At 42.4% G+C, this 26379-nt stretch overlaps 1 protein-coding gene across 1 annotated transcript in view; it reads left to right on the top strand.

Moving 5' to 3' along the window:
* Window positions 1-2664: 2664 nt before the first annotated feature.
* TMEM72 (transmembrane protein 72) overlaps window positions 2665-26379 on the top strand; it is a 95529-nt gene continuing 71814 nt past the window's right edge. The window contains exon 1 of the mRNA XM_040320778.1: window positions 2665-2969. Within this exon, the coding sequence (XP_040176712.1) occupies window positions 2900-2969 (70 nt within the window). The 5' untranslated portion in view covers window positions 2665-2899. The remainder of the gene's footprint in view (window positions 2970-26379) is intronic.

Below are 26379 nucleotides of genomic sequence, written 5' to 3'. Positions count from 1 at the left end.
CAAATTTTTGATTGTCACCAGAACAGGAATAGAGGGGACAGTTTCCAGTGGGGACGCTGCTAAACGTATTTTCAGAGGCAGTTGGACGCAAGGTGAGGCTGCAATAAGGGAATTCATTCAATGTTATCCTATGTGACTATGTACACAGTCTCGTTTATTGCCGTTTTTAGGCAGTTGCGTTTAACAGCGTTTCTTTAAAGCAAAAAAATGGGTTCAGACGCAGAAGTTTTCCATATTTTAGATGCCAAACGCGACTAAATATGGCTAAACGTGGCGCAATGCAGTAACTCGCGTTTAGCAGCATTTAGTTTATAGGAGTTTTTCGTTTTTGGCCATTGAAAAAAAAACATGCAAACACCGCAAAACACGACAAAACGCTGCTAAACGCGGCAAGTAAAGCATCAAAACGGACGTTTTGAAACGTGGGTTACTATCTGTCAAGTTTAATCATCAAGGAGCAGTGTACATGGAGCCTAAATCTAGTGACAAATCTAGTGACAACCATGCAGTGTTGCCAACCGTCCATATTTTTACAAACAGTCCGAAAAGCTGGCACTTTTCCCGTTCGTAAATGTCTGTGGTTGCGGGAATGGGCCAGTAAAAATAGCCGAAATCGGTTCGGCTTGGACTTGCGCATGGAGATTGGAGGCAGGGGGTGATGGTGGCTGCAGTGGCACCGCAGAGGGAGATGGAGGCAAGGGACAAATGAGGCAGGGGGAGATTGGAGGCAGGGGGTGTTAGTGGCAGGGGGTTATTGGAGGCAGGGGGTGTTGGTGGTACCGCAGAGGGGGATGGTGGCACCGCAGAGGGTGGGGGATGGAGATAGGGGTTGTTGGTGGCACCGCAGAGGGGGATGGAGGCAGGGGGTAATTGAAGGCAGGGGGCCTGGGGGAGATTGGAAGCAGGGGGTGTTAGTGGCAGGGGGTGTTGGTGGCAGGGGGGTGATTGGAGGCAGGGGGTGTTGGTGGCACCGCAAAGGGGGAGGGTGGCATCGCAGAGGGTGGGGATGGAGACAGGGGTTGTTGGTGGCACCGCAGAGGGGGATGGAGGCAGCGGACGATGGAGGCAGGGGGTGATGTGACTAAATAATTTGCCCTTATAATATTGAAAATAACAAAAACATTTTTTACCTTAATATCTACCTTAAAGTGGAGGTTCACCCGAACGTCGGTGCGGCTCTATACGGCGCCTGCGCACCGACGGTCGGGTTCTGTCGGCAACCTGTGATGCGCAGTATGCGCCGTTCGGAAGCCTGTCAATCACAGGCAGTGCTTGGGAACGCCCAGTCCCGCGGGATTGCCGGGGGGTGAAAATCGTGATAACGAGGTATGTGCTGAGAAAAAAAAAAAAAACACCCGCATTCTGTCGGTAGGATGGCTCGACTCCATGTGATGTCAGAATTTTTTTTGAGGGTGAACCTCCACTTTAAATCACATTGCTATTTGCCTAGCGTACTTGTTTGTAGCCTAAATACTGAAATTTGCACCTAAAAATTTAATTTAGTAACTTTTGTGAAATGCCAGTAAAAATGTGGCTGCGCCAGTAAATTTCAGGTGTCGTGCCAGTAAATTTCAATCTGGTAGGTTGGCAACACTGCAACCATGGCTTCTGTAATTTTTAAGGGATTTCAAACAGAAAATGAAGGGAAACCTCCCTAATGGATGACAACAAACCTCACCTATAGATGGCAACAACAAAAACCACAACAGAGTTTATAACCCTGTCTTAGTCTCCATGTACACTTGAGTTTAGGAGCTTTTGGCATTTTTTTATTTATTTTTTTGCCAAAGCTCCTAAACTCAACTCTGAAACCCTATGGATGTCATTTACTAAAGGAAAATCCACTTTACACTGAAAGTGCACTTCCAGTGCACTGGAAATTGCACTTGGAAGTGCACTTGGAAGTGCAGTCGCTGTAGATCTGAGGGGGACATGCAAGGAAAATAAAAAACAGCATTTTAGCTTGCACATGATTGGATGATAAAGTCAGCCGAACTTCAGATCTAACCCTCAGATTTACAGCGACTGCACTTTCAAGTACACTTGCAGTGCAAAGTGGATTTGCCTTCGTAAATAACCCCCTATGTATCCATGTGTACTCTGGGGGCTATTTACTAAAGACAAATGCACTGTGCACTTCCAAGTGCATTTGCAAGTGCAGTCACTGTAGATTTGAGGGGGACATGCAAGGAATATAAAAAACAGCATTTTAGCTTGCACATGATTGGATGATAAAATCAGCAGATCTTCCCCTCAGATCTACAGCGACTGCACTTCCAAGTGCACTTGTAGTGCACAATGGATTTCCCTTAGTAAATAACCCCCATAGGCTTTTAGGATTGTTTGGGAGCTGCTGCGGTTAGGGGAGGTTCAACCTCTTCCTGAACGCAGAAGAATAGGCACGTTTTGACCGATGGTCGCAAAACTTGTCATGTGTTTGATTAGACCAAAACACAAACAACCTCCTTGCTACTCGGTCATCTGACTTGCAAAGTAAAGGTTAAAAACAATTTAAAGGAAAAAAAATAATAAAGGAGTTAAACATGCAGAGATTAAGCCTTCCAGCGTCAAAGGGTTTAGATGCCTTAATCAGATTTCTAGGCTGCATTCAATGAGGGCACCCTCCCTGCAGCCTGGTGCAGGTAATTATTAAACAGAACAATGCCACTAGCCAGTACACACAGGGGGGCTGGAGTCATGGAATGTACTGAGGAGGTGAGAACAGGAGCAGAGACTGGATGTTTGTGGACAAAGCCTGTTGTTTCACGGTCACATACACTCTGGGATTCTTGTTTTCAAAACAGAAGAGCACAACTTTCCACAGCTTGAAAGCGTGCTGCTTGTGAAGTCTGTGATGCTGAAGTCAGTGACAGTGCAGTGTCCCTAGCCGGTGCTTACAATGCAGTGCCAGGCAGGCTGGGTGGTATTAGAAGGCATCTGTAGATTCCTGGGGGTATGCACATCCGCAGGTAAGTCTTGCTTTTTTCACCCAATTGCAAAAATGTTTGTCGCCAAAGTGCATTTATTAGTTAATTAACACACAAAAGGCATATTTCACTTGCAGGTGCAGGTTCATTCGCACCCTGCAAGGGAATTTGCTCCAGAGCTTAGCTATTAGGGTGAAGTTTCACTATTCAAAGAAACCCCAATGACATGCAATGAAAAAGAAAACAGCATTTTTTTGCTTGTACATGTTTGGATGATAGAAGTCAGCAAAGCTTCCCCTCATTTACTAAGCTCTGGAGCAAATTCTCTTGCAGAGTGCAACTGCACTTGCAAAATGAGCACTCTATTTGCCTTTAGTAAATCAAACACACATTATAAAGTTAAATAATCAACACTGTCAACGTACAAACTTTGACATGTAAGAACACAGAAGTATTTTTAATTTTAACTGACTTATGTATGTAAGTATGTATGAATTTTTTTAGCTTCTAAGTGAACTATTTTACGTCTATGCAAACCCGCAAATGTCCAAAAATATGTTGAGATTCCCATATTGGGTGAATTAAGCTGGCCATACACTGATCAAAACTCAGCTAGTTCAACAGGGACAGGCTGAATTTCAATTAGTGTGTGACTATCTTTGGTCAACAAAAGTCTATCATTTGTTTGAGCTCTGTAGAAACCGGCATACTGGAAAACTTTTGTCAACTTTTTGGGTTCAAGAAAAGTCGGTAAAACCTATGCTCTAGCCCTGACATTCAATGTGGATGGATATTCGACTGTTAAGTAGACATGTGCATTCCTTTTCATCTTAATGCATTTTAATCCGAATTTTGGGTATTTTCGTTATCGTTTTAACAAATGAAAACAAACACGCAGAATCTGAAATCCAAAAGATCCGACATAAAAAAATGCTTTATTTTTGTTTTCATTGCGACAACAATTCGATGTAGATAGGAGATTCGACATCACGCTGAGAATAACAATCTGTGTCTATTGAATCTGTGGTCGAATGTGCCTAACCTTAACTCTATTAGTCTAAGATTATTCTACATAGAGAGAAAAGATTCGACATTATAAAGACAGTGTTGGGGTTGAGCATTCGACATGAACAACGAAGATTCGATGAAGCAGAGAAAAACATACAAACGTTGAATCTGTCATTGAAGGCTAAGGCCTTGTACACACGATAGGTTAACCAGAGGACATTGGTCTGATGGACCGTTTTCATCGGTCAAAACCGATCGTGTGTGGGCCCCATAGGTTATTTAACCATTGGTTAAAAAAGCCAACTTGCTTTAAATTTAACCGATGGATTCCTAACCGATGGGGAAAAAAATGATCGTTAGTAGGCAAAACCATCGGTTAAAAATCCAGGCATGCTCAGAATCAAGTCGACGCATGCTTGGAAGCATTGAACTTCATTTTTTTTCAGCACGTCGTTGTGTTTTACGTCACCGCGTTCTGACACGATAGTTTTTTTAACCGATAGTGTGTAAGCGCGACGGACCATCAGTCAGCTTCATCGGTTAACCGATGACAACGGTCCATCAGACCGTTCTCATCGGATGGACTGATTGTGTGTACGAGGCTTTATGGTGTCTGTCGAAAGCTCTAAGAAGATTCGATGGAGCAGCTAAACTGTACGACGCCGCAATCGTACATTTCTGGTCAAATGCTTGGCCCATAGGCTATAGAAGAATTTGAATGTTGGTTGACTAGTAGTAATCATTTATAAATATAATTATTACTAGTGTCATACAACATTAGAATTCTTCTATAGCTTGTAGGCGGAACATTCGACCAGAAATATACGATTGCGGCGTTGTACAGTTTAGCTGCTTCGTCGAATCTTCTTAGATCATTTGACAGACACCATAAGCCTTCAATGACAGATTCGACCTTTAATTTTTTCGGATTTTTGGACGAATGCATTTTTTAACTAAACAAAATTAATAAAAACTAATTTTGGGAGTAACTAAACAAATTAATTTTTCGGACGAAAATGAAACTCCGAAACAAAATATTTCAGTATGCACATGTCTACTGTTAAGATAACAGATGGTAGCGATTGGTAATGTGATGGATGTGATTTCTTATGTAATCACCTTTATTGTCACCCTCTGTATATTCCATGTATGCCATGTTAAAGGGGCTTTCTGCTTGCATAAAGCATGCAATGATCTTCTCAACTTTCTGCTTGGTCTTCTGTTAATCAGTGGTTGGTTGTCTTGGTGTTCTCTGGCAGTTAAACAACATGACTGAAATTCTGAAGATGCTTCTGTAGCTGTTTGATAACAACAGTTGTCACTATACAGCAGCATCCAGCGTTCAGCTCATATATCACATTTTTGGATTGTTCAGGTTGGCTATACTTGTGTTTACTGTGATATATAACCAGATTTGGATTGATAATGTTTTATGATAGGGTCAGCTGTAGGTGAAGAGAATTTGTGGGTAATTACAAAATCTGTCTGGCCGCTGGATCTCTCCACAACATTTCTTTCCAGTTTCCATATATCTCTTTTAGGTGTGTGAGAAGTAAAAGTACCATATTCTAGGAAAAAAGAACCAACTCACATATGATAGCATGTAGTTGCCATCATCCCATAGTACTAGAAATTAATCGAAAATACCTCATGGAGTGGGATTGTATAGGCAACGAATAATAAAAATTTCAAATATATATGAAAAAATATCAATTTATTACAAAAACAATTACAACATGTACAAAATTGTTAAATATCTCGAGAGTTATATAAATACACATAATACAAAACAAAACATAAATGATGCAGATACTGTCCGGCATACGGTACCATCACCATAAGGGAGGTAAAGTTGTAGCTGAAAAGCCGACGCGTTTCGAATGCTACGCATTCTTCATCATGGCATAAAACAAGTATTGCATCTAAAGTAGAGCAAAAAATATTAAATACATTCACATTGTATCATTGTATTCTCTTCATTGAAATGCAGAAGCACATATACATCCTCCTCATCAGATAAGGAAAAGGCACAAATATCAATGAAGAGGACTCACCTATTGCTTAAAAAGCTCCACGCTCAAGAGTGTGGGGCAGGAGGCCCCCCGGTATTCAGGGACACCGATGTCTCCTATGGCAGGTTGCACCATATAAAACAAATCCCCATTTGAATATCACTCATAGAGTGGATAGAACCAATAGGTTCAATTTGGGTGGTGTTTTGCAGTCCTATATAAAGGAGATATATCAAAAGCTTGTGTCAAAGATAACCCAATGTTTGAGCATCAATTTATTGGTTGGAAATTGTATTCCATACAAAGTACCATATTCTTTTCTTATGGGGAAAGGATAAAACTGAAGCATGTATGAATGGCCAACAGATATGTAAAATAGTTTTGAAACGTTATGGCCCGTACACACGATCCGAAAATAGTACGAAAAACACAGCTTTAGAAGCGATCATACGATAAGCCGATTGTTAGTACACAGCTTTGGAGAGCCAATCATGACAGTTCATGCGATATTATCAGATGGGATAAACACAACTATTCTTGTACGATACCAGATTTAGTTTAATTAATACAGTTGTCATTCGAAAATACTATATAAATACACTACAACACATTACATCCCTTCCGAATTTTTATTCTGTTGTATGAGAATTTTTGCCCCTTTTAATAAACTCTTAATTTTTTTAATATGAGACTAGCAACCAAAGCAAAAAAGATGATCTGTCGAACGATTTTCATATAGTGTGTACCGGCAGGGCTGTCTTAATGAGAGGGCACACCTGGGCACTGCCCAGGGGCCCTAGCTGCATGGGGGGGCCTGCACTTTCCCCAAAGCAGCTGGTCCTTGAGCCCATGCTGCCCATGGGGCCCCATGATGGCACTGAGAGTGATAGATACACAGGGGAGGCAGTCTGCCTCCTACCTACTTGATGTCTGTTTACCTGCACTGTCATCATTGTAGGGGCCCCAGAGCATTACTTTGCCCAGGGGCACATGATGCTATTAAGACGGCCCTGTGTACCGGTCATTAGTGTGATGACATGATATTGGCCCTGGATATTATATGTGCTAGAAAAGGATGTGGTATCGAATCTGGCCCAAATATGGATAAAGATGGTGGAAAATATTTGGATAATAATAATGCTTATTGTTCTCAGTAGAGTCTGGTACCAACACTTTGCATAAAATATATACTGAACCCCTTTTGTCTGATTAAAGCAAGTATGAATGGGTAGTTAGACTGTTACCTGCTGATAATCTAAAATAAAAAATTGTCTGAAACTTGGATTATATTTTGAAGCATATGGAAATCTACAAAATGAGTCTGTAAAGTTCCACATAGCTGCCATAGGATGGTCACCTGTATAGACAAGTCCAATTACTTTAAGGGCTCTGGAGAGTGCTCTATCAATTTATAATACGCTCAGTCAACCAAATTAAGCTTTCCTGCTTGGACTTCTGTTAATCAGTTGTTGTCTGTCTTGGCAGTCTCTGGCAGTTAAAGGGGTTGTAAAGGTAAAACAAAATTCACCTTAATGCATTCTATGCATTAAGGTGAAAAAACATCTGCCGATTAGAGGCCCCCCGAACCCTCCTTTTACTTACCTGACCCCTCGGAAATCCAGCGGCGTGAACGCGCAGGCTTCTCGGCCGTCTTCCCGGCTCTGTCATTAGTTGATTGAAAGCAGCGCAGCCATTGGCTCGCGCTGCTGTCAATCACATCCAATGAGGCGGCGCGCTGGGGGGCAGGGCCGAGTGATACATTCGGCGGCTACGGCCGCCAGCTGTATCACGGAAGCGCGCCCGCAAAGACTCAACACCATGCGAGGTCGCTCGCATGAAGGTGTTGAGTCCTTGCGGGGGGAGCCGAGACAGGCGCCGAGGGACCCCAGAGGACCAGGTTCGCGGCCACTCTGTGCAAAACAAGCTGCACAGCGGAGGTAAGTATAACATTTGTTATTTAAAAAATAAAATAAAAATAACTTTAGTGATCCTTTAACAACAGAACTGAAATTATGAAGATGCTTCTGTAGCTGTTTGATAACAACAGTTGTCACTATACAGCAGCATCCAGCGTTCAGCTCGTATATCACATTTTTGGATTGTTCAGGTTGGCTATACTTGTGTTTGCTGTGATATATAACCAGATTTGGATTGATAATGTTTTATGATAGGGTCAGCTGTAGGTGAAGAGAATTTGTGGGTAATTACAAGATCTGTCTGTCTGGCTGCTGGATCTCTAGGTAGTTAGACTGTTACCTGCTGATAATATAAAATAAAAAATTGTCTAAAACTTGGATTATATTTTGAAGCATATATTATATCTACAAAAAATGTATTTAACTAATGCAACTTAAGTGATGAAACTAATATATGAGATAGATTCATTACATGCAAAGCCAGCTAGTTCAAGCTGTGATTTGTCATAATTGTTATGATTATGGCTTACAGCTCATGAAAACCCCAAATCCAGAATCTCAGAAAATTGGAATATTACATGCAATCTATAAAACAAGGATTGTACATAGAACAATATCGGACCTCTGAAAAGTATAAGCATGCATATGTACTCAGTACTTGGTTTGGGCCCCTTTTTCAGCAATTACTGCCTCAATGGAAGCTATCACCCTGTGGCACCGCTGGGTTGTTATGGAAGACTAGGATGCTTCAATAGCGGCCTTCAGCTCTTCTGCATTGTTCGGTCTCATGTCTCTCATCTTTCTCTTGGCAATGCCCCATAGATTCTCTATGGGGTTCAGGTCAGGCGAGTTTGCTGGCCAATCAAGCACAGTAATCCCACAGTCATTGAACCAGGTTTTGGTGCTTTTGGCATTGTGGGCAGGTGCCAAGTAGGGATGAGCCGAACACCCCCCCCCCGTTCGGTTCGCACCAGAACCTTCGAACGGACCGACCGTTTGCGCGAACATTTAGAACCCCATTGACGTCTATGGGACTCGAACGTTCAAATTCAAAAGTGCTAATTTTAAAGCCTAATTTGCAAGTTATCATCATAAAATGTCTATGAGAACCCGGGTCTTGCCCCAGGGAACATGTATCGATGGAAAAAAAAGTTTTAAAAACGGACGTTTTTTCTGGAGCAGTGATTTTAATGATGCTTAAAATAAAAAAATAAAAAAATTCCCTTAAATATCGTACCTGCTGGGTGTCTATAGTAGGCCTGTGAAGTGGCACGTGTTTAGAACTGTCCCTGCACAAAATGAGATTACTATAAGAAAAAAGTAATTTACAAATGTTTGCGGCTTTAATGTAATGTCTGGTCCCTGCAATATGGATGAAAATCATTGAGAAAAATAGCACAGACACAGACAGTACACACACCACGTAGCTTTAGGTGCAAACTGCAGAGGACACGGGCAGTACACACCACGTAGCTTTAGGTGCAAACTGCAGAGGACACGGGCAGTACACACCAAGTAGCTTTAGGTGCACACTGCAGAGGACAAAGGCAGTACACACACCATGGAGCTTTATTGTGCACACTGCAGAGGACACAGGCAATACACCATGTGAGAATACTGCAGCTAGCACAATCACCTGCCTGCCAGTAAATTAGGAAGAGCTGATCTAGCTAAACTATACAGTGTATAAATATATATACAACACCTGGGATGCATATATATATCATCTACACACTGTAAATTTAACTGACTAGCCTGCCTGCCTGCTCTATCTACCTACTAAAAATGACACTCTCTCTCTCTCTCTCTGTCTTCTCTCTTTTAACCACCGCAACACACTACACAAGGCCGACCTGCAGGCGGCCTTTTATTGTGTGGGGCGTGTACTAGACCCCTGAGCCATAATTGGCCAAAGCCACCCTGGCTGCCATAATTGGCCAAAGCCATACCAGGCTGTCAGCGGGCTTTCTACTATGAATTTTGAGGGGAATCCCCATGTCAAAATGAAAAAAAAAAATTGCGTACCAAAATCCATACCAGACTCTTGTCTGAGCATGCAGCCTGGCCGGACCGGAAAGGGAGGGGACAAGCAGGCTCCCCCTGGAGCATACCAGGCCACATGCCCTCAACATGGGGGGGTGCTTTGGGGTAGTAGGGCTCTGCCCCCCCAAAGCACCTTGTTGATGGGGACATGGGCCTCTTCCCCACAATCCTGACCGGCGGTTGTGGGGGTCTGTGGCAGGGGTTTATTGGAATCTGGAAGCCCCCTTTAACAAGGGGGCCCCCAGATCCCACTCCCCCTGTGAATAAAATGTTTAGAGTAAAAAGGACATGAAACAGTTTTTGACAAGTCCTTTATGTAAAACATTTTAATAAAAAAATATCCCCCAGTGTAGACTCATCATCAATCACGATGCCACCACTAACCCAAAAAAAAATTAAATAAGACCCGCTCCTAGGAAGGCCTTCGCTGTCTGACAGTTCTTAAATAATTAAGGGGTGGGACCAGCTGGTGACATCACTGAGTGACCCCCCCCTTGTGAAGACATCAACCTAGCATGCTCTTGGCTGATGACATCACAAGGGGGGGTCCCCCTGTGACATATCCAGGTGGCCTGCCCCTTAGTTATTTAAGACTATCAGACGGCTGGAGCAGACCCTTTTTTTTCTTTTTTCGGGTCGGTGGTATTGACGACAAAGCTTTATTTTTTAAATAAAGGACAAGTCAAAAACTGTTTGTCTTTTTTTATTTTGGTGAATGACTAGTATGTGTGTGTGTGAAGACATGGGGCGGGATCAAGAGACTCCCTTGGTAAAGGGGGCTTCCAAATTCCGATAAGCCCTCTGACCGCAGACTCCCACAACCACCAGCCAGGGTTCTGGGGAAGAGGCCCCTGTCCCCATCAACATGGGGACAAGGTGCTTTGGGGAGGACAGAGCCCCCTGCCCCAAAGCACCCCCCCATGTTGAGGTCATGTGGCTTGGTATGGTTCAAGAGGGAGGGGCGCTCGCTCATCCCCTCCCTTTCCTGACCTGCCACCTGCATGCTTGGATAAGGGCTGGTATGGACTTTGGGGGGACCTCATGCCATATTTTTTTTTATTTTGGAGTAGGGTTCCGCTCAAAATCCATACCAGACCCCGCAGCATTTTTTTCTTAATTTTTATTGCCGCCAGTTTTTTTTTTTTTTTTTTTTTTAACATTCAGCTTGATTTTCACCCCTGTTTTATGAGGTATTTAACGAGTGTATTTGTTTTATGCAGTAAATCCCACATAAAGCAGTAGTAAATTGACATTTTCAGGATCACATGCAGCATTTGGGAAAACACCTAAATACCACATGTATCAAGAAGTAGGATCTTTTGTAATTCTGATAAAATGCACCTAATTTTCAGGATATTATATATTCAGTAACACTAGTTCACACTCATGCAGAAGGAACAAGCATATATTGTTACTTTTCGAGATATCCACTTTATGTAATACATATTTTATTTATCCTAAAGGCCAACATAGGAAGAACAATAGTTAACTGTGTCTGCCAAACCTCTGGACAAAGTCTGTTTCCCTGTAGTTGTAAACTGATTGAGTTTAGCTAGCACAAGTAATCATTCTGAGTGGTAAAGACAAGTTGCAGAATGCAGTACACAATCTGGATTATGCAGAAACCAGTTATCATGTGAGTACATGGATTTACTTGTTTTTGCTAATATGCCGATGATGCTTCTCCTCATGTTTTTTTAAATTGTAATGAGAACATCTGGGTCGCATAAACAATACTGGGGATGAAGAAATTATTTTAATCATGCTTTAGCGCTACAAATTTTATTTGATATTTTTTCTGACATCATTTATTAGCATTATTTGGACTAAGTTACCATTTCATGCCATTACAGTGCACAGTGCAGAAACTAATATGCCTGCTATAGAGCCCAGAAATACTACATTAGTCGTTGCAGTTACTAATTTTACTACACAGTGGGTAAGGTTGAATAAAGACACCAGTCCATCCTGTGTGGGTTTTTGTATGTATTTATGTCTCTACCACTTCCCATATCCTTGTATATTGTATAAGCTAAGTAAGATGCCTACCGTATTTATCGGAGTATACCGCGCGCCGGCGTATAACGCGCACCCCAAACTTAGGAAAGTAGTTTAAGGAAAAAAAGTAGTTTAAGGGGAAAAAAAACGTACATTTTTGTCCATCGGCGGCCTTGTCCGGCGTCCGTCTGCCGCCTTGCGCGGGGTCCGTCCAGCCTTGTGGGTGTCCGTCTGCGGCTTCTTTGCACGGGGTCTTTCCAGCCTTGTGGGTGTCCGTCTGCGGCATTGGAGGTGTCCGTCTGTGGCTTCCTCGCAGGGTCCGTCCAGTCCATCCCCACCTTGCCCGAGGTTGCAGCGGTGTTCGTTTTTGAATGAGGCGCCTCGGCCGAGCCGAGAGGAGCCGGATTTCCTGTGTGTTCAGCTCCTCTCGACTTGTCTCGGCTTCTCTCGGCTCCTCTCGCGTGACTGCGGGCGGAGACGAGCCTAGCCGAGTGCGCAGTACGCTCGGCTTATTTTGGCGGCGCCCGGGAACGGCAGTATCGGCGTATATCGCGCACCCACGATTTCCCCCTGATTTTAAGGGGGAAAAAGTGCGCGGTATACGCCGATAAATACGGTAAATGTTTTTTGAAATTGTTGACACTTCCTGCTGACATCACCAATTGTGGAAGGGAGTTCCAAATCCTTACCATTATAACAGCAAAGAACCCCCTGCACGGTTTAAGGTTAAACCGCTTCTCATCCAACTTCATTGAGAGGCCACACGTTCTCTTGAGCAACCTGAGACTGAACAGTGTTCTCCCTATACTAGAAGCCCTATGTATTGTAATCATATCTCCTATTAAGCATCTATTCTCCAGGGAAAATAAGTTTAAAGCATGTAACCTTTCCTCATAATTAAGGTCATACAGCCATCTTACTAGTTTTGCTGCCCTTCTTTGGACTCTCTCCAATTCCAGTACATCCCTCCTGAAAACCAGTGACCAGTACTAGACCAGTACTGGACAGCATACTCAAGATGCACTGAACCAGAGTTTTGTAAAGTGGTAGAATTATAGGTTTATTTCTTGAGTAAATACCCTTTTTTTATGCATGCTAATAGTTTGCTGGCCTTGCTTGCTGCAGCTTGACATGGCATGCTATTGCTAAATCTGTCATTAACTAGGACCCCCAGATCCTTTTCCTTTTTTTCGTAGTGGTGTTTCTCATACCCCATAGTGCTTGGACCTCTTCCCTTTTATAGTACACAGGAGGGAGGAGGGATCCCAGAAAAAGCTCACAAACACACTCAGAGAAGGCCGTAAGAAACATTAACCCCTTGCCCCTGATCTGGGCAGCCAAGTGCTAATCAAACATACAATACAGTAGGCCACCTGCCTACATGTGTTCATATTTTTAGCCCACCACGTTCATTACCATACATTAACCACTTAAGACCCGGACCATTATGCAGGTTAAGGACCTTACCCCTTTTTGCAATTCGGCTCTGCGTCGTTTTAACTGACAATTGCGCAGTCGTGTGACGTGGCTCCCAAACAACATTGGCATCCTTTTTTTCCCACAAATAGAGCTTTCTTTTGGTGGTATTTGATCACCTCTGCGGTTTTTATTTTGTGTGCTATAAATAAAAATAGAGCGACAATTTTGAAAAAATTCTATATTTTTTACGTTTTGCTATAATAAATATCCCCAAACAAGATATAATTTTTTTTTTTCCTCAGTTTAGGCCGATACGTATTCCTCTACCTATTTTTGGTAAAAAAATACGCAATAAGCGTTTATCCATTGATTTACGCTAAATTTATAGCGTTTACAAAATAGGGGATAGTTTTATGGCATTTTTATTAATATTTTTTTTTTTACTAGTAATAGCGGCGATCAGCGTTTTTTTTTTTTGTGACTGCGACATTATGGCGGACACATCGGACACTGTTGACACATTTTTGGGACCAAGTGCTATAAAAATGCACTGATTACTGTGAAAATGACAATGGCAATGAAGGGGTTAACCACTAGGGGACATTAAAGGGTTAAGGGAGTGATTCTTACTGTAGAGAGGCGTGGCTGTAGGCGTGACATCACTGATATCTCTATATCAAGGAACAGACGATCAGTGTCACTGCCACACAGAAAAAACGGGGGAAGGTGTGTTTACACACACCTCTCCCTGTTCTTTAGCTCCTGTGACCGATCGCGGGACACCGATGGCGATCAGGTCCACGGGTCCCGCGGGCACAGTCACGGAGCTTCGGACCGGGTCACGAGCTGGGCTCTTAAAGGCTACGTACAGGTATGTGCCTGTGCCCTTCTGCCGACGTATATCGGCGTGAAGGGGTCCTTAAGTGGTTAAACTTGTTTTGCCAGGTTCTTGTAAAGGTTCAATATCTTGTTGTGAAGTTACTGCCCTGCTTAGTTCAATATCATCAGCAAATACTGAGATTGAAATATTTACACCAACCTGATATGAGCAAGTTAAAGCAGAATTGCCACAGTGCAGATTTTTACATTTAATTTTTGCACATATTAGCGTTAGCTTACTACTGGTGTTATTTATAGGTTGAATAGAGGTAGCAGTGCAGGTGTTTACAGAAAAAAAAAAATTTGATGCATGTAACCATAACAAGGCTAGCAGATTTGGCGTAATAGATGTCTTACTTTAACTTTATTCCTTGCATTGCCAGGTTGTGTAATATTTATTAGGGCTGTGGAAATTAACTATTAATTCATCGATTAATCTTTAATTTTTTTGATCGATCAAAATTATTTTGATTTGTACTCACCTCTCCGCCGGCTTCAGGGAGTTCCGTCGGAGATCCGGTGACTCCACGGCCACCGGCAGGGCTTGCCGTGTCCATCTGAAGGGCTCCTTTGCTGTGCCTTCATATCTGCATGTCGGCGGGACCTTACTATCTGCCACACGCAAGGGCTGTTACACTTCCCTCTATCAACCTGGGATTTTACAACCATCCACTGGGAGTTGTGATAGTTCCCTTTACGGGACATCTACATGGCGACGGACTGATGTTAACTTCTCCTCATCTAGATTCAGCAGTGGCATCGTTGTACACATTTTTATACCAGTATCATACTTAGCTACATGTTGTTTTTATGACTGCTTTTGTTACCGTTTGGTAGTACTCGTACCATTTTTACCGTTTATGTAGCTACATCGATTTTATCTCCAGTGCAATATTTATTGTGTTACCTACTTGAAGACTATAAAAGTTTTAATGCTATTCCCATCGAGCGCTGCCTTTGTGTGTTTTTTGTATCCTGCTATCCATTTTTCCAGTGGTTGGTAGCTGCACTGGGAATCAGCCTGCAAGGAGGAGATCAGCTAAAAGTATTTAGATCTGTATGTGCGTTATAATTAATCGAAATTAGACGATTAATCGATTAAAAAAAAAACGATTAATTGAACACAAAAATTTTGATTAGTAACAGCAATAATATATATATATATATATATATATATATATATACCTTCCAACTTTTTGAGATAGGAATGAGGGACACCTACTAGTAAAAGCATGTAGGCATAGGACACTGCCATGCCCCCTTAAAGGACAATTAACCTAAAAAGAAATGAGTTAAACCCACAAGGGCTTTTTTTACCACTACTATTCCTTTATATTGGCTTTTGAAATTTACATATGCAGCAATTTAGAAATTGGATGAAAGGTTTAGCGCTGGGAAAACACTTTTTGAAAGATAAAAAGTGCATTTTATATACAACTATATAGATCAGACCAAAATGAGGGACAAATGGAGAGGAAAGAGGAATGGAGGGACATTTCAGGGACAGTTGGGAGCTATATATATATATATATATATATATATATATATATATATATACACACATACACACACACACACACACACACACTGTATATATGGTATAGAAAAGAATCACCCCCTTTTTAAAATAATCACATTTTATTGCTTTGCAGCCTGAAATGACGCAGGACACAGTTTTTGTTTTATTCAACTGTTTTTACTAGTGCAAGTGAAAGATATAACCAACATGTCAGAAAAATAATCAAAAGCAGAAATACTGAGTTGGAAAAAGGATTACCCCTTTTGACAGTACAGGCAGTCCCCAAATTACGAACGCAATAAGGACTGTAGGTTTGTTCGTAAGTCGGAACACTGCTTGTAAGTATAACTTCCCCCTGTGCAGGGATGTGGGATGTTCTGGCTTCCCCCTGTGCAGGAATGTGGCATGTTCCGAGCGCTTCTGGGGCTCTTCTGGCCATGCAGTACATGAAGTACTGCAGTGTGGAATGTGGCAAGATAGCTTCTCGGAGGTATCCAGGACCATTGTGGAGCACAAGCAGCCGGCATTGGGACCCATTCGTAAGTAGGAGTCATTCGTAAGCCGGGCGTTCGTAAATTAGGGACTGCCTCTATTTTGTTGGACCACATTTTGCTTTAATTACAGCCTTTGCACTATTTGCTCACTCTTTTTTGCAGAACTGCTCAAGTTCAGTTAAATTTGATGGTGACCATTTGTGTACTGCAGTCTTCAAGTCATTCCACAGATTTTCAATGTGGTTTAAGTCCTTCAACCATTGTGTGGTAATTTTTGTTTGCTTTGGGTTAGACCCCTTTCACACTAAGGAGTTTTTCAGGCGGTACAGCGCTAAAAATAGTGCCTAAATACCGCCTATAAAAATTCCTGCCCAGCAACCTCAATGTAAAAAGTCGAAGGGCTTTCACACTGAGGCGATGCGCTGGCAGGAGATAAAAAAATCTCCTGCAAGCAGCATCTTTGGAGCGGTGAGAGGAGCGGTATGAATACCGCTCCTTCACCGCTCCTTCCCATTTAAAACAATAGGAAACCGCGGCAATACCGCCCGCAATGAGCCTCTGCAGAGGCTCATTGCGGGCGGTATTAACCCTTTATCGGCCTCTAGCGGGGGTTAATACCACACCGCTAGCGGCCGAATCCCGCGGCAAATCCGACGGTATAACGCCGCTATTTTTAGCAGCGCTATACTGCCACCACGCCTCCCGCCCCAGTGTGAAAGGGGCCTTACTGTCGTGTTGGTAGGTAAACATTCTTCCCACTGACAACTTTATGGCAGAGAGCAACAGATTTTCCTCAAGAATTTGATGGCATTTTGCCCCATCCATTTTTCTATCCTGACAAGTGCTCCAGTCCCTGCAACAGACAAACACCTTCATAACAGGATATTACCAGATCCAAATAACACCATTCCTACAGTAAAGCATGAAGGTGGTAATATCCTGTTATGGGGATGTTTATCTGCAGCAGGTACTGGAGCACTTGTCAGGATAGAAGAAAACTGGATGGGGCAAAATACCATCACATTCTTGAGGAAAATCTGCTGCCCTCTACCAGAAAGTTGGGAGATTTTGGGACTTTAGATGAGATGCGTTTTTAAGCAAACAGTATTTATAAATAAAGTTGTAAACGTTTTTAATCAGGCTCACACTTACCACCCAAACAGCAAGCCAAATTCAACTGTCTAACTGTGTATGTTAAAAGCAGAGGATTGGTTGCACGCATTTGCAAGTACATGATTAAGCTGCAGAGCCATCGACAAGGCTCTCTGCGTTCTGCAGTCCTAGCTAAACTTTTAAAGTCTTCTCAATAGAGGCATATAAATACTGATGGGTAGATAGAGGGCAGGTGACTAGGGGTGTGTCCCCGCCTCCACCTATGCTTGGTATGGTAGTAAAGAGCACTGAAAAAAAAAAGGATAAATGTATAAGGGTATAAAACGCATCTCCATCCCTGTATGGTATAAAGAAAAAGAAAAGATGGCTCTGCAGCTTAATCATGTACTTGCAAATGCGTGCAACCAATCCTCTGCTTTTAACATATACAGTTAGACAGTTGAATTTGGCTTGCTGTTTGGGTGGTAAGTGTGAGCCTGATTAAAAATGTTTACAACTTTATTTATACTTACTGTTTGCTTAAAAACGCATCTCATCTAAAGTCCCAAAATCTCCCCTCTTTTTTGTATCCAACAGGGATGGAGGCGTACGTTTTTCATATGCCTCATTTAAAGTCCCATGCTAGTTTTCTTTCTACCAGAAAGTTGTCAATAGGAAGAAGGTTTACCTTCCAACATGACAATGACCCAAAGCACACAACAAAAATGACCGAACAGTGGTTGAAGGAGAAAAGGGTGAATGTCCTTGCATGGCCTAGTCAGAGCCCAGACTTAAAGTGGTTGTAAAGGCACTAAGGCATTAAGATAAAAAGCCTTCTGTGTGCAGCAGCCTCCCTCAGCCCCCCTAATATTTACCTGAGCCCCATCTTTATCCAGCCATATTGCACGAGAGATTCGGCTGTTCTGGACTCTCCCTCCTCATTGGCTGAGACAGCAGCAAAGTGCTATTAGCTCCTGATGCTGTTATCAAAGTCAGTGAGCCAATTAGGAGAGAGAGGGGGCGGGCCACGGTTCCATGTCTGAATGGACACACAGAGCTGTGGCTCGGCTCAGGTGCTGATTGCTGGGGGGGTACTCAACAGGAGGGAGGGGCCAGAAGCGCTGAAGAGGGACCCAAGAATCACTGCACAGAACAGGTAAGTATGACATGTTTGTTATTTTTACACCAAAAATTTGGACTTTAGTATCACTTTAAACCCCACTGAAAATCTGTCGGATGACTTGAAGACTGCAGTCCACAAACGGTCACCATCAAATTTAATTGAACTTGAGCAGTTCTGCAAAGAAGAGTGGGCAAGTATTGCAAAGTCTAGATGTGGAAAGTTAGTAGAGACGTATTCCAACAGACTAAAGGCTGCAATTAAAGCAACACGTGGTCCAACAAAATACTGACAAAAGGGGGAGATCCTTTTTTCAACTCCGTGAACCTCTTTTTGAATTTTCGAAAAAAAATTGACATGTCGGTGTTATAGCTTTCATTTGGAAGTTATAAGTTGCACTAGTAAATACAGCTGAATAAAACAAAAAACGTGTGTCTTCATTTCAGGCTGCAAAGCAATAAAATGTGATTATTTTAAAGTGGGTGATTTTTTTCCATACCAACTGTATATACAGTATCTCACAAAAGTAAGTACACCCCTCACATTTGTGTAAATATTTTATTACATCTTTTCATGTGACAACACTGAAGAAATTATACTTTGCTACAATGTAAGCTAGTGAGTGTACAGCTTGTATAACAGTAAGGTAATGGTCACCTTGGAGGTGTGTTTGGGGTCGTTATGTTGGAATACTGCTCTGTGGCCCAGTCTCCAGGGAGTGGTCAGCAAATTTACACTGGTATACAGGCAGTACACTCACTACTTTACATTGTAGCAAAGTGTAATTTCTTCAGTGTTGTCACATAAAAATATATAATAAAATATTTACAAAAAAAGGGAGGGGTGTACTCTCTTTTTTGAGATAGGAGATTATGGGCCAGATTCTCTAAGATCCTGCGGCGGCGTCACGTAAGCTATTCACACTACGCCGCCCCAACTTACAGGAGCAAGTGCTGTATTCCCCAAACACTTGCTCCGTAGTTTGTGGCGGCGTAGTGTAAAAGGCCCGGCGTATCCCCGTGTAATTCAAAGGGGGCGGCTTATATTTAAATTAAGGGCGCCCCCGTGCCGATCGAACTGCGCATTCGCCGGGCTAAAAATAGCCCAGTGCGCATGCTCCAGTTCTCGACGGAAAACGTCAATGACGCCGACTTGTGCGTCATTGACGTAAAGTCGTATTCAAGAACGACTTACAAAAACGACGTACCCGACGGGAAAAGACGAAGCGGACCCGACGCCATACTTAACATGGCATACGTGGGACTGGCGTAAGGTTACCCCTCATATAGCAGGGGTAACCTTAGGCTTACGCAAACGACGTAAGCGACGGTTACGCGACGCAATTTCGTTCGGGAATCGGCGTATCAGGCTCATTTGCATAAACAAATGAGACCTGAATGTAAACGCCACCTAGCGGCCAGCGGCGAATTACATTTAAGATCCGACAGTGTAAGTGACTTACACCTGTCGGATCTACAGCGTATCTATGCGAAAATGATTCTAATCACTCGCATAGATACGCGGGTCAAAAAACAGAGATACGACGGAGTTTCCTGAGATACTCCGTCGTAACTCTTCTGAGAATATGGCCCTATATATATATATAATCAGGTGAAAGTGTCTTATCTATAGTCAATGCAGATGTTTTTAGGCGTGCATGTTTACAGATTACCTGCACAAGCCACAAAGTAGAGGACTGTCAGATTGCACCTTCCCATCCATATGTTTTTGGCCTCCCTTTGTCTATTTTATATTTGTTTATGCATATTTCTAGTTTTTCTTGATTTGTATGTTTATGGCTGCAGAAGTCTTTGTATTGGTGTCTATATTTGTTTATCCTTTGCATATCTCTGTGGATTTAGTTGTCCCTCTGCTGTTTATCAGTAAGTGTTTGCTCTGTTCTCTTTGTATGTAGGTTTTCCTCTTATCTTTGGGTCTTGTTGTGTTTCTCAGTGTTTGTTGCCAATTCTTCAGCCATGTAAATACTCTAAATGTCATCACATAAAACACATTATACTCTAGAATTTGATTATCTCACAATTTTGGAAACCTGAATACAATTCTGTAACCTGGTATGTCGAAGACAATAAAATTGTCCTTAAAATACAAAGGTAGGGTCAGTCATGCAGGCACAACCCTTCCACATGCAGGACAAGCTCCCATCAGGTTCAGCAAAGAGTGCTACTAACATACTACATAAACTTAGCTTGGCAATGTTTATAAATGATTTCAAAGGAAGAGAGCAATATGCTGGAGCTAGTCTTTCAGCAGGTAACAATTTCAAACAGGATAAGTAATCTAACTTGTCAAAGTGTATGTTCTTCCCTCCAGTAGACAGTTGCCAAGTTCACTGACCACCTTCAGACATAAGGGGCCAGATTCACAGAAGAAATACGCTGGAAGTATCTACTGATACACCGGCGTACTTTCAAATTTGCCGCGTCGTATCTTTAGTTTGAATCCTCAAACCAAGATACGACGGCTTTTGGCTTCGATCCGACAGGCGTACGGGTTCGTACGCCTTCGGATCGTAGGTGTAATACTTTGGCGCCCGCTGGGTGGAGTTTGCTTCGTTTTCCGCGTTGGGTATGCTAATTAACTGTTTACGGCGATTCACGAACGTACGCGCGGCCGTCGCATTCTCTTACATCGTCGCTAGTCGGCTTTTCCCGGCGTATAGTTAAAGCTGGTATTTCGTCGCCTATCTTTAGACTTGCCATGTTAAAGTATGGCCGTCGTTCCCGCGTCAAATTTCCCCCCAAAATTTTTTGCGTAAGTCGTCCGTGAATAGGAAAGGACGTAACTCACGTCGACGTTCAAAAAATGACGTCATTTCGCGCAAAGCACGGCGGGAAATTTCAAAACGGAGCATGCGCAGTACGTTCGGCGAGGGAACGCGCCTAATTTAAATGATACACGCCCCATTTGAATTAGGCGGGCTTGCCCCGGACGGATTTACGCTACGCCGCCGCAAGTTTACAGGCAAGTGCTTTGTGAATCAAGCACTTGCCCATAAAACTTGCGGCGGTGTAACGTAAATGTGATACGTTACGCCGCCGCGATTCTACATGAATCTGGCCCAAGATTGTTATTTGGGCATCTGTTATTTGTCGTTTGTTGTTTTTATCTACATTTTTTTACCAAGCCAAAAAAATGCAAAGCAGGCTAAAGTTGACTTGAAAAGCAAGCAATGCATCTTATAGCAATGTTTGGCAAAAATGAAACTTGTGTTTATGTGCGTTAATGCATCGAGCTATTAATGCATTCTATTGGCCTGAATGTTCATTTATTGTGGTCATTAAAATGCATTAAAATCAGATGTGCGAACGCGCATAAACGTGCCTAGCTTTAACGTGTGTTTGTACACATTTGCATGTTTTTTTTCAGCCAATGTGCAAGGATTTTTGACACCCTAGGCGAAACCTAATTTTGCTGCCCCCCTTGACTCCACTCCATCAAATGCAGCCTCATCAGTGCCCATTAATGCAGCCTACCAGCGCCCATTAATGCAGCCTCACAAGCGCCCATCAAATGCAGACTCACTAGCACCCATCAATGCAGCCTACCAATCAATGTTTGCTTGCTTCCATTCATTCGGAAGTCAAGACACATTCCTCTACCGCCACAAAAACGGAGTGGCGCATGCCAGCTGCCTGCTGATGCTGGGACTTAGTTGCTTGCTGCAGAGAGAAGAGAGTAGGAAATCTGATTTCTATCCTGTTCATTGATATTGTCTCTATAAAATGGTCATTTTAGGCTGTTGAGTGCTGCCCCACAAACTCATAAATAGATTGTCACTGGATAGAGTTAAAAATGCCTTCACACTGTTTCTATAATCCCATGCATTAGATTAGGTATTGGGTTCTTTTTATAACCTGCATTCTGAAAAGTATGCCAGAAAGGGCAAAGCGTAAATTGTACAATTTTCTTTCCTTCCACCATGGGTAGAACTGTTGGCTGATATGGCTGGCTAAACTGAAAACTTCATGGCACATTTACAGATTATGAACATTAAAGTATTTATAGTCGGGTTTCAGTCAGTTTCTAACAGCACTGGAAAGCACTTAGGCCCCGTACACACGGCCGAGTTTCTCGGCAAAAACCAGCAAGAAGCTTGCTGTGTTTTTTTTTTTGCAGAGGAAACCGGTCATGTGTACACTTTTCGACGAGTAAACCGCCGAGGATCTCGTCGGCCAAAAAGAGAACATGTTCTCTATTTCCTTGACGGCAATGGGAAAATTTAGCTCGCCGAGATCCTCGGCGGCTTCACAAGGAACTCGACGAGCAAAACGATGTGTTTTGCCTGTCGAGTTTCTCGGCCGTGTGTACGCGGCCTTACAGGTTGGCTGTTTAAGTGGCCCAGGTTGACTCAGAATAGTCCCTGAGCACAAATGTGCTACAAATGCTATAACTTCCATGAATTGTTGCCCCAAAGACAAAACTGGGCACACAGACTATGCCATATGCATAAGTAAATTTACTTACCCTAGAATTTAGTACAACGTAAACTGATACACAACTTAAATGGCTTAAAGTGGATGTAAACCCACTCTCATCCTTTTTAAACTACTGCCATAGTGCTGATCTATAAGGATATACATACCTCCTGCATGTGTCAAATGTCTCCCTTCTGTCTGTTATAAGAACTGAAAAACTGCAGATTCTGTGGGTGGGTCTGTTGTCTGGAGCTCGGTGGGTGGAGTCGTGATGTCAGTAGACTCCCGCCCACCTCTACACTTCCCTTGTCAACATGTATTTTCTATGTATTTCTTACACTAAATTCTGCTATGATCACCAACATCCAGCCAAAATCCAGAAAAGTAACCACATGACTTCAGAAAAGTGGTGGGAATTAAAAAATGCCAGGCTAGTGCATGAGATATGTAAATAACCTGTCATTCACAGCAAGGGGGAAGAATGGACAAATCATTTCTCCTTTCTGTTTATCTCACTGAAAAATAAGAGGATTGCTCAGAGCTGGATTAACTCTTTGTGGCAAGACTGGGCACAGATGATAGGAAATCCTATACTCTACATTGTGACAGCAAAAAATAAATAACAAATATTTTGGGTTTACATCCACTTTAAGATTATAATGATTTACCCTTGAATGTAGTAAACTGATACACCATTTAAATGGTTTAACATTATTTAAACCAAGCTGGAAGAGCCCTCCTGCACACTTTGAAAAGGAGCACAAACACAGGGTATTTATGGCAAAAAATCATCTACATATGAACTAACATGCTGACCATACACGATAGTCTACTACTTACTCTTAATCAATTCTACCATGTCTCTATCACTGTGTCCACCTCAAATGTGCAAAGACAATGCTGGAGACTCTCCTTTTCTTGAGTATCCACCATTCATCCAGGATATGCATTCTGGAACCACCTCTTAGGGGAAAGAACTCATTCACGTGATATCATCATGTCCAGTGGACACCGGTGATGCCTTGCTGCAAAATCAATTATCCAATATCATAACCGACACTATCCACTACACCCACCTGCTCTCACAACAACAGCTCAGTGGAGCAGTTTATAGAAAATGGGCTTTTAATTCAGTAGGCACAGTAGCCTACAATGTAAATATCTATCTCATCTCAAGTCGCAAAATAATGCAGTAAAAATCCCTTCTTGTGCTCCTAGTGTATCCAATTGTATGCTATAAAGCATGTTAAGCAGGGGAGATCATAATGGTGATAGTGTGTTTAACCACTTGCCGACCAGCCGCCATTGTTTTACGGCGGCAGGTCGGCTCCCCTGTGTGAGAGCACGTAATATAACGTCGGCTCTCGCGCAGGCCACTAGGGGCGCGATCGCCGCCGGGCACCCGCGATTGCTCGTTACAGAGCGGGGACCGGGAGCTGTGTGTGTAAACACACAGCTCCCAGTCCTGTCAGGGAGAGAAATGCTGATACTCTGTTCATACAATGTATGAACAGAAGATCAGTAATTTCCCCTAGTGAGAATACACCCAGGGAACATACTTAACCCCTTCCCCGCCCCCTAGTGTTAACCCCTTCACTGCCAGTGGCATTTTTATAGTAATCCAATGCATTTTTATAGCACTGATCGCTATAAAAATGCCAATGGTCCCAAAAATGTGTCAAGCTGATCGCCGCCATTACTAGTAAAAAAAAAATATTAATAAAAATGCCATAAAAATACCCCCTATTTTGTAAACGCTATAACTTTTGCCCAAACCAATCAATAAACGCTTATTGCGATTTTCTTTTTTCCGAAAAATATGTAGAAGAATACGTACCGGCCTAAACTGAGGAATTTTTTTTTTTTATATATATATTTTTGGGGGATATTTATTATAGCAAAAAGTATAAAATATATAATTTAGGGCTGTGCAAGTTAACTTTTAATCGATTAATCTTTAATTTTTTTGATCGATCAAAATCTTTTTGATCAATTAAAATTCTTTTGATTGGTACTCACCTCTCCGCTGGCTTCTGGGCCTTCAGGGAGTTCCGTCGGAGATCCAGTAACGTCACAGACACCGGCGGGGCTTGCCGCGTCCATCTCAAGGGCTCCTTTGCGGTGCCTTCATATCTGCATGCCGGCTGGACCTTACTATCTGCCACACGCAAGGGCTGTTACACTTCCCTCTATCACTTTCCTCTATCAACCTGGGATTCTACAACCATCCACTGGGAGTTGTGATAGTTCCCTTCATGGGACATCTACATGCCGACGGACTGATGTTAACCTCCTCCTCATCTGGATTCAGCAGTGGTATCGTTGTACAAATTTTTATACCAGTATCATACTTAGCTACATGTTTTTATGACTGCTTTTGGTATCGTTTGGTATTACTCGCACCATTTTTACAGTTTATGTAGCTACATCAATTTTATCTCCAGTGCAATATTTATTTGGTTACCTACTGAGCATTGCCTTTGTGTGTTTTTTGTATCCTGCTATCCATTTTTACAGTGGTTGGTAGCTGCACTGGGAATCAGCCTGCAAGGAGATCAGCTAAAAGTATTTGGATCTGTATGTGCGTTATAATTAATCGAAATTTGTCGATTAATCTATTAAAAAAAAACGATTAATCGAACAGAAAAATTTTGATCAGTAACAGCCCTAATATAATTTTTTTTCAAAATTGTCGCTCTATTTTTGTTTATAGCGCAAAAACTAAAAACCGCAGAGGTGATTAAATACCACCAAAAGAAAGCTCTATTTGTGGGGAAAAAAGGACATCAATTTTGTTTGGGAGCCACGTCGCACGACCGCGCAATTGTCAGTTAAAGCGATGCAGTGCCGAATCGCAAAAAGTGCTCTGGTCTTTGACCAGCAATATGGTCCGGGGGTTAAGTGGTTAATAGGAGATAGTGGATCTACAAAACTAATGGTGTAGTCATGAGCATTGATACTATACCTTGTTTGGGCTTGCTGATATAATATGTAGGATAGTAAATATATCATGCTGAAAGGTTAACCCTAAACAAAGTTTCTGTTTAACAGTACATCCCCCATTTGGAAGTATGTTATTTTATCATCATTAATGTATGGACAATAACTGCATGATCCACATTTGAAGGTTCTCCATTTTGTTTCATGGATTACCTCATAAATTGCCCATATAGTGACTCTTTGTTAATCTACCCTTCATGGGCATTGATTTACATAAAAAAAATATTTCAGGACAATCCCTAACAAGTTTTGACACCTTAAGCCCTGTACACACGGTCGATTTTCTGGAGGCAAAAAAGTCCGCTAAGAAAACCGAGGGGAAAGAGAACCCGGCAGGAAAACTGCCATGGAGCTTTGGCCGGGAATCCCGGCCGTGTGTATGCTCCATCAGCACTGCCTCACAGTCTTTCCCATAGGTAAGTAGTAGATCTGGTAGAAAAAAAAGTGAAAATAGAGAGCAGGTTCCCAGCTGTTTTCCTGACGGAAAAACTGCGAGGAAGCATACAGACGTCCGGT

This window comes from Rana temporaria, chromosome 8 (genome assembly GCF_905171775.1).
Source record: "Rana temporaria chromosome 8, aRanTem1.1, whole genome shotgun sequence".
NCBI classification, from domain to species: domain Eukaryota; kingdom Metazoa; phylum Chordata; class Amphibia; order Anura; family Ranidae; genus Rana; species Rana temporaria.
The sequence above is the reverse complement of the archived record's forward strand: the minus strand, read 5'-3'. Positions and strand labels throughout refer to the sequence as shown.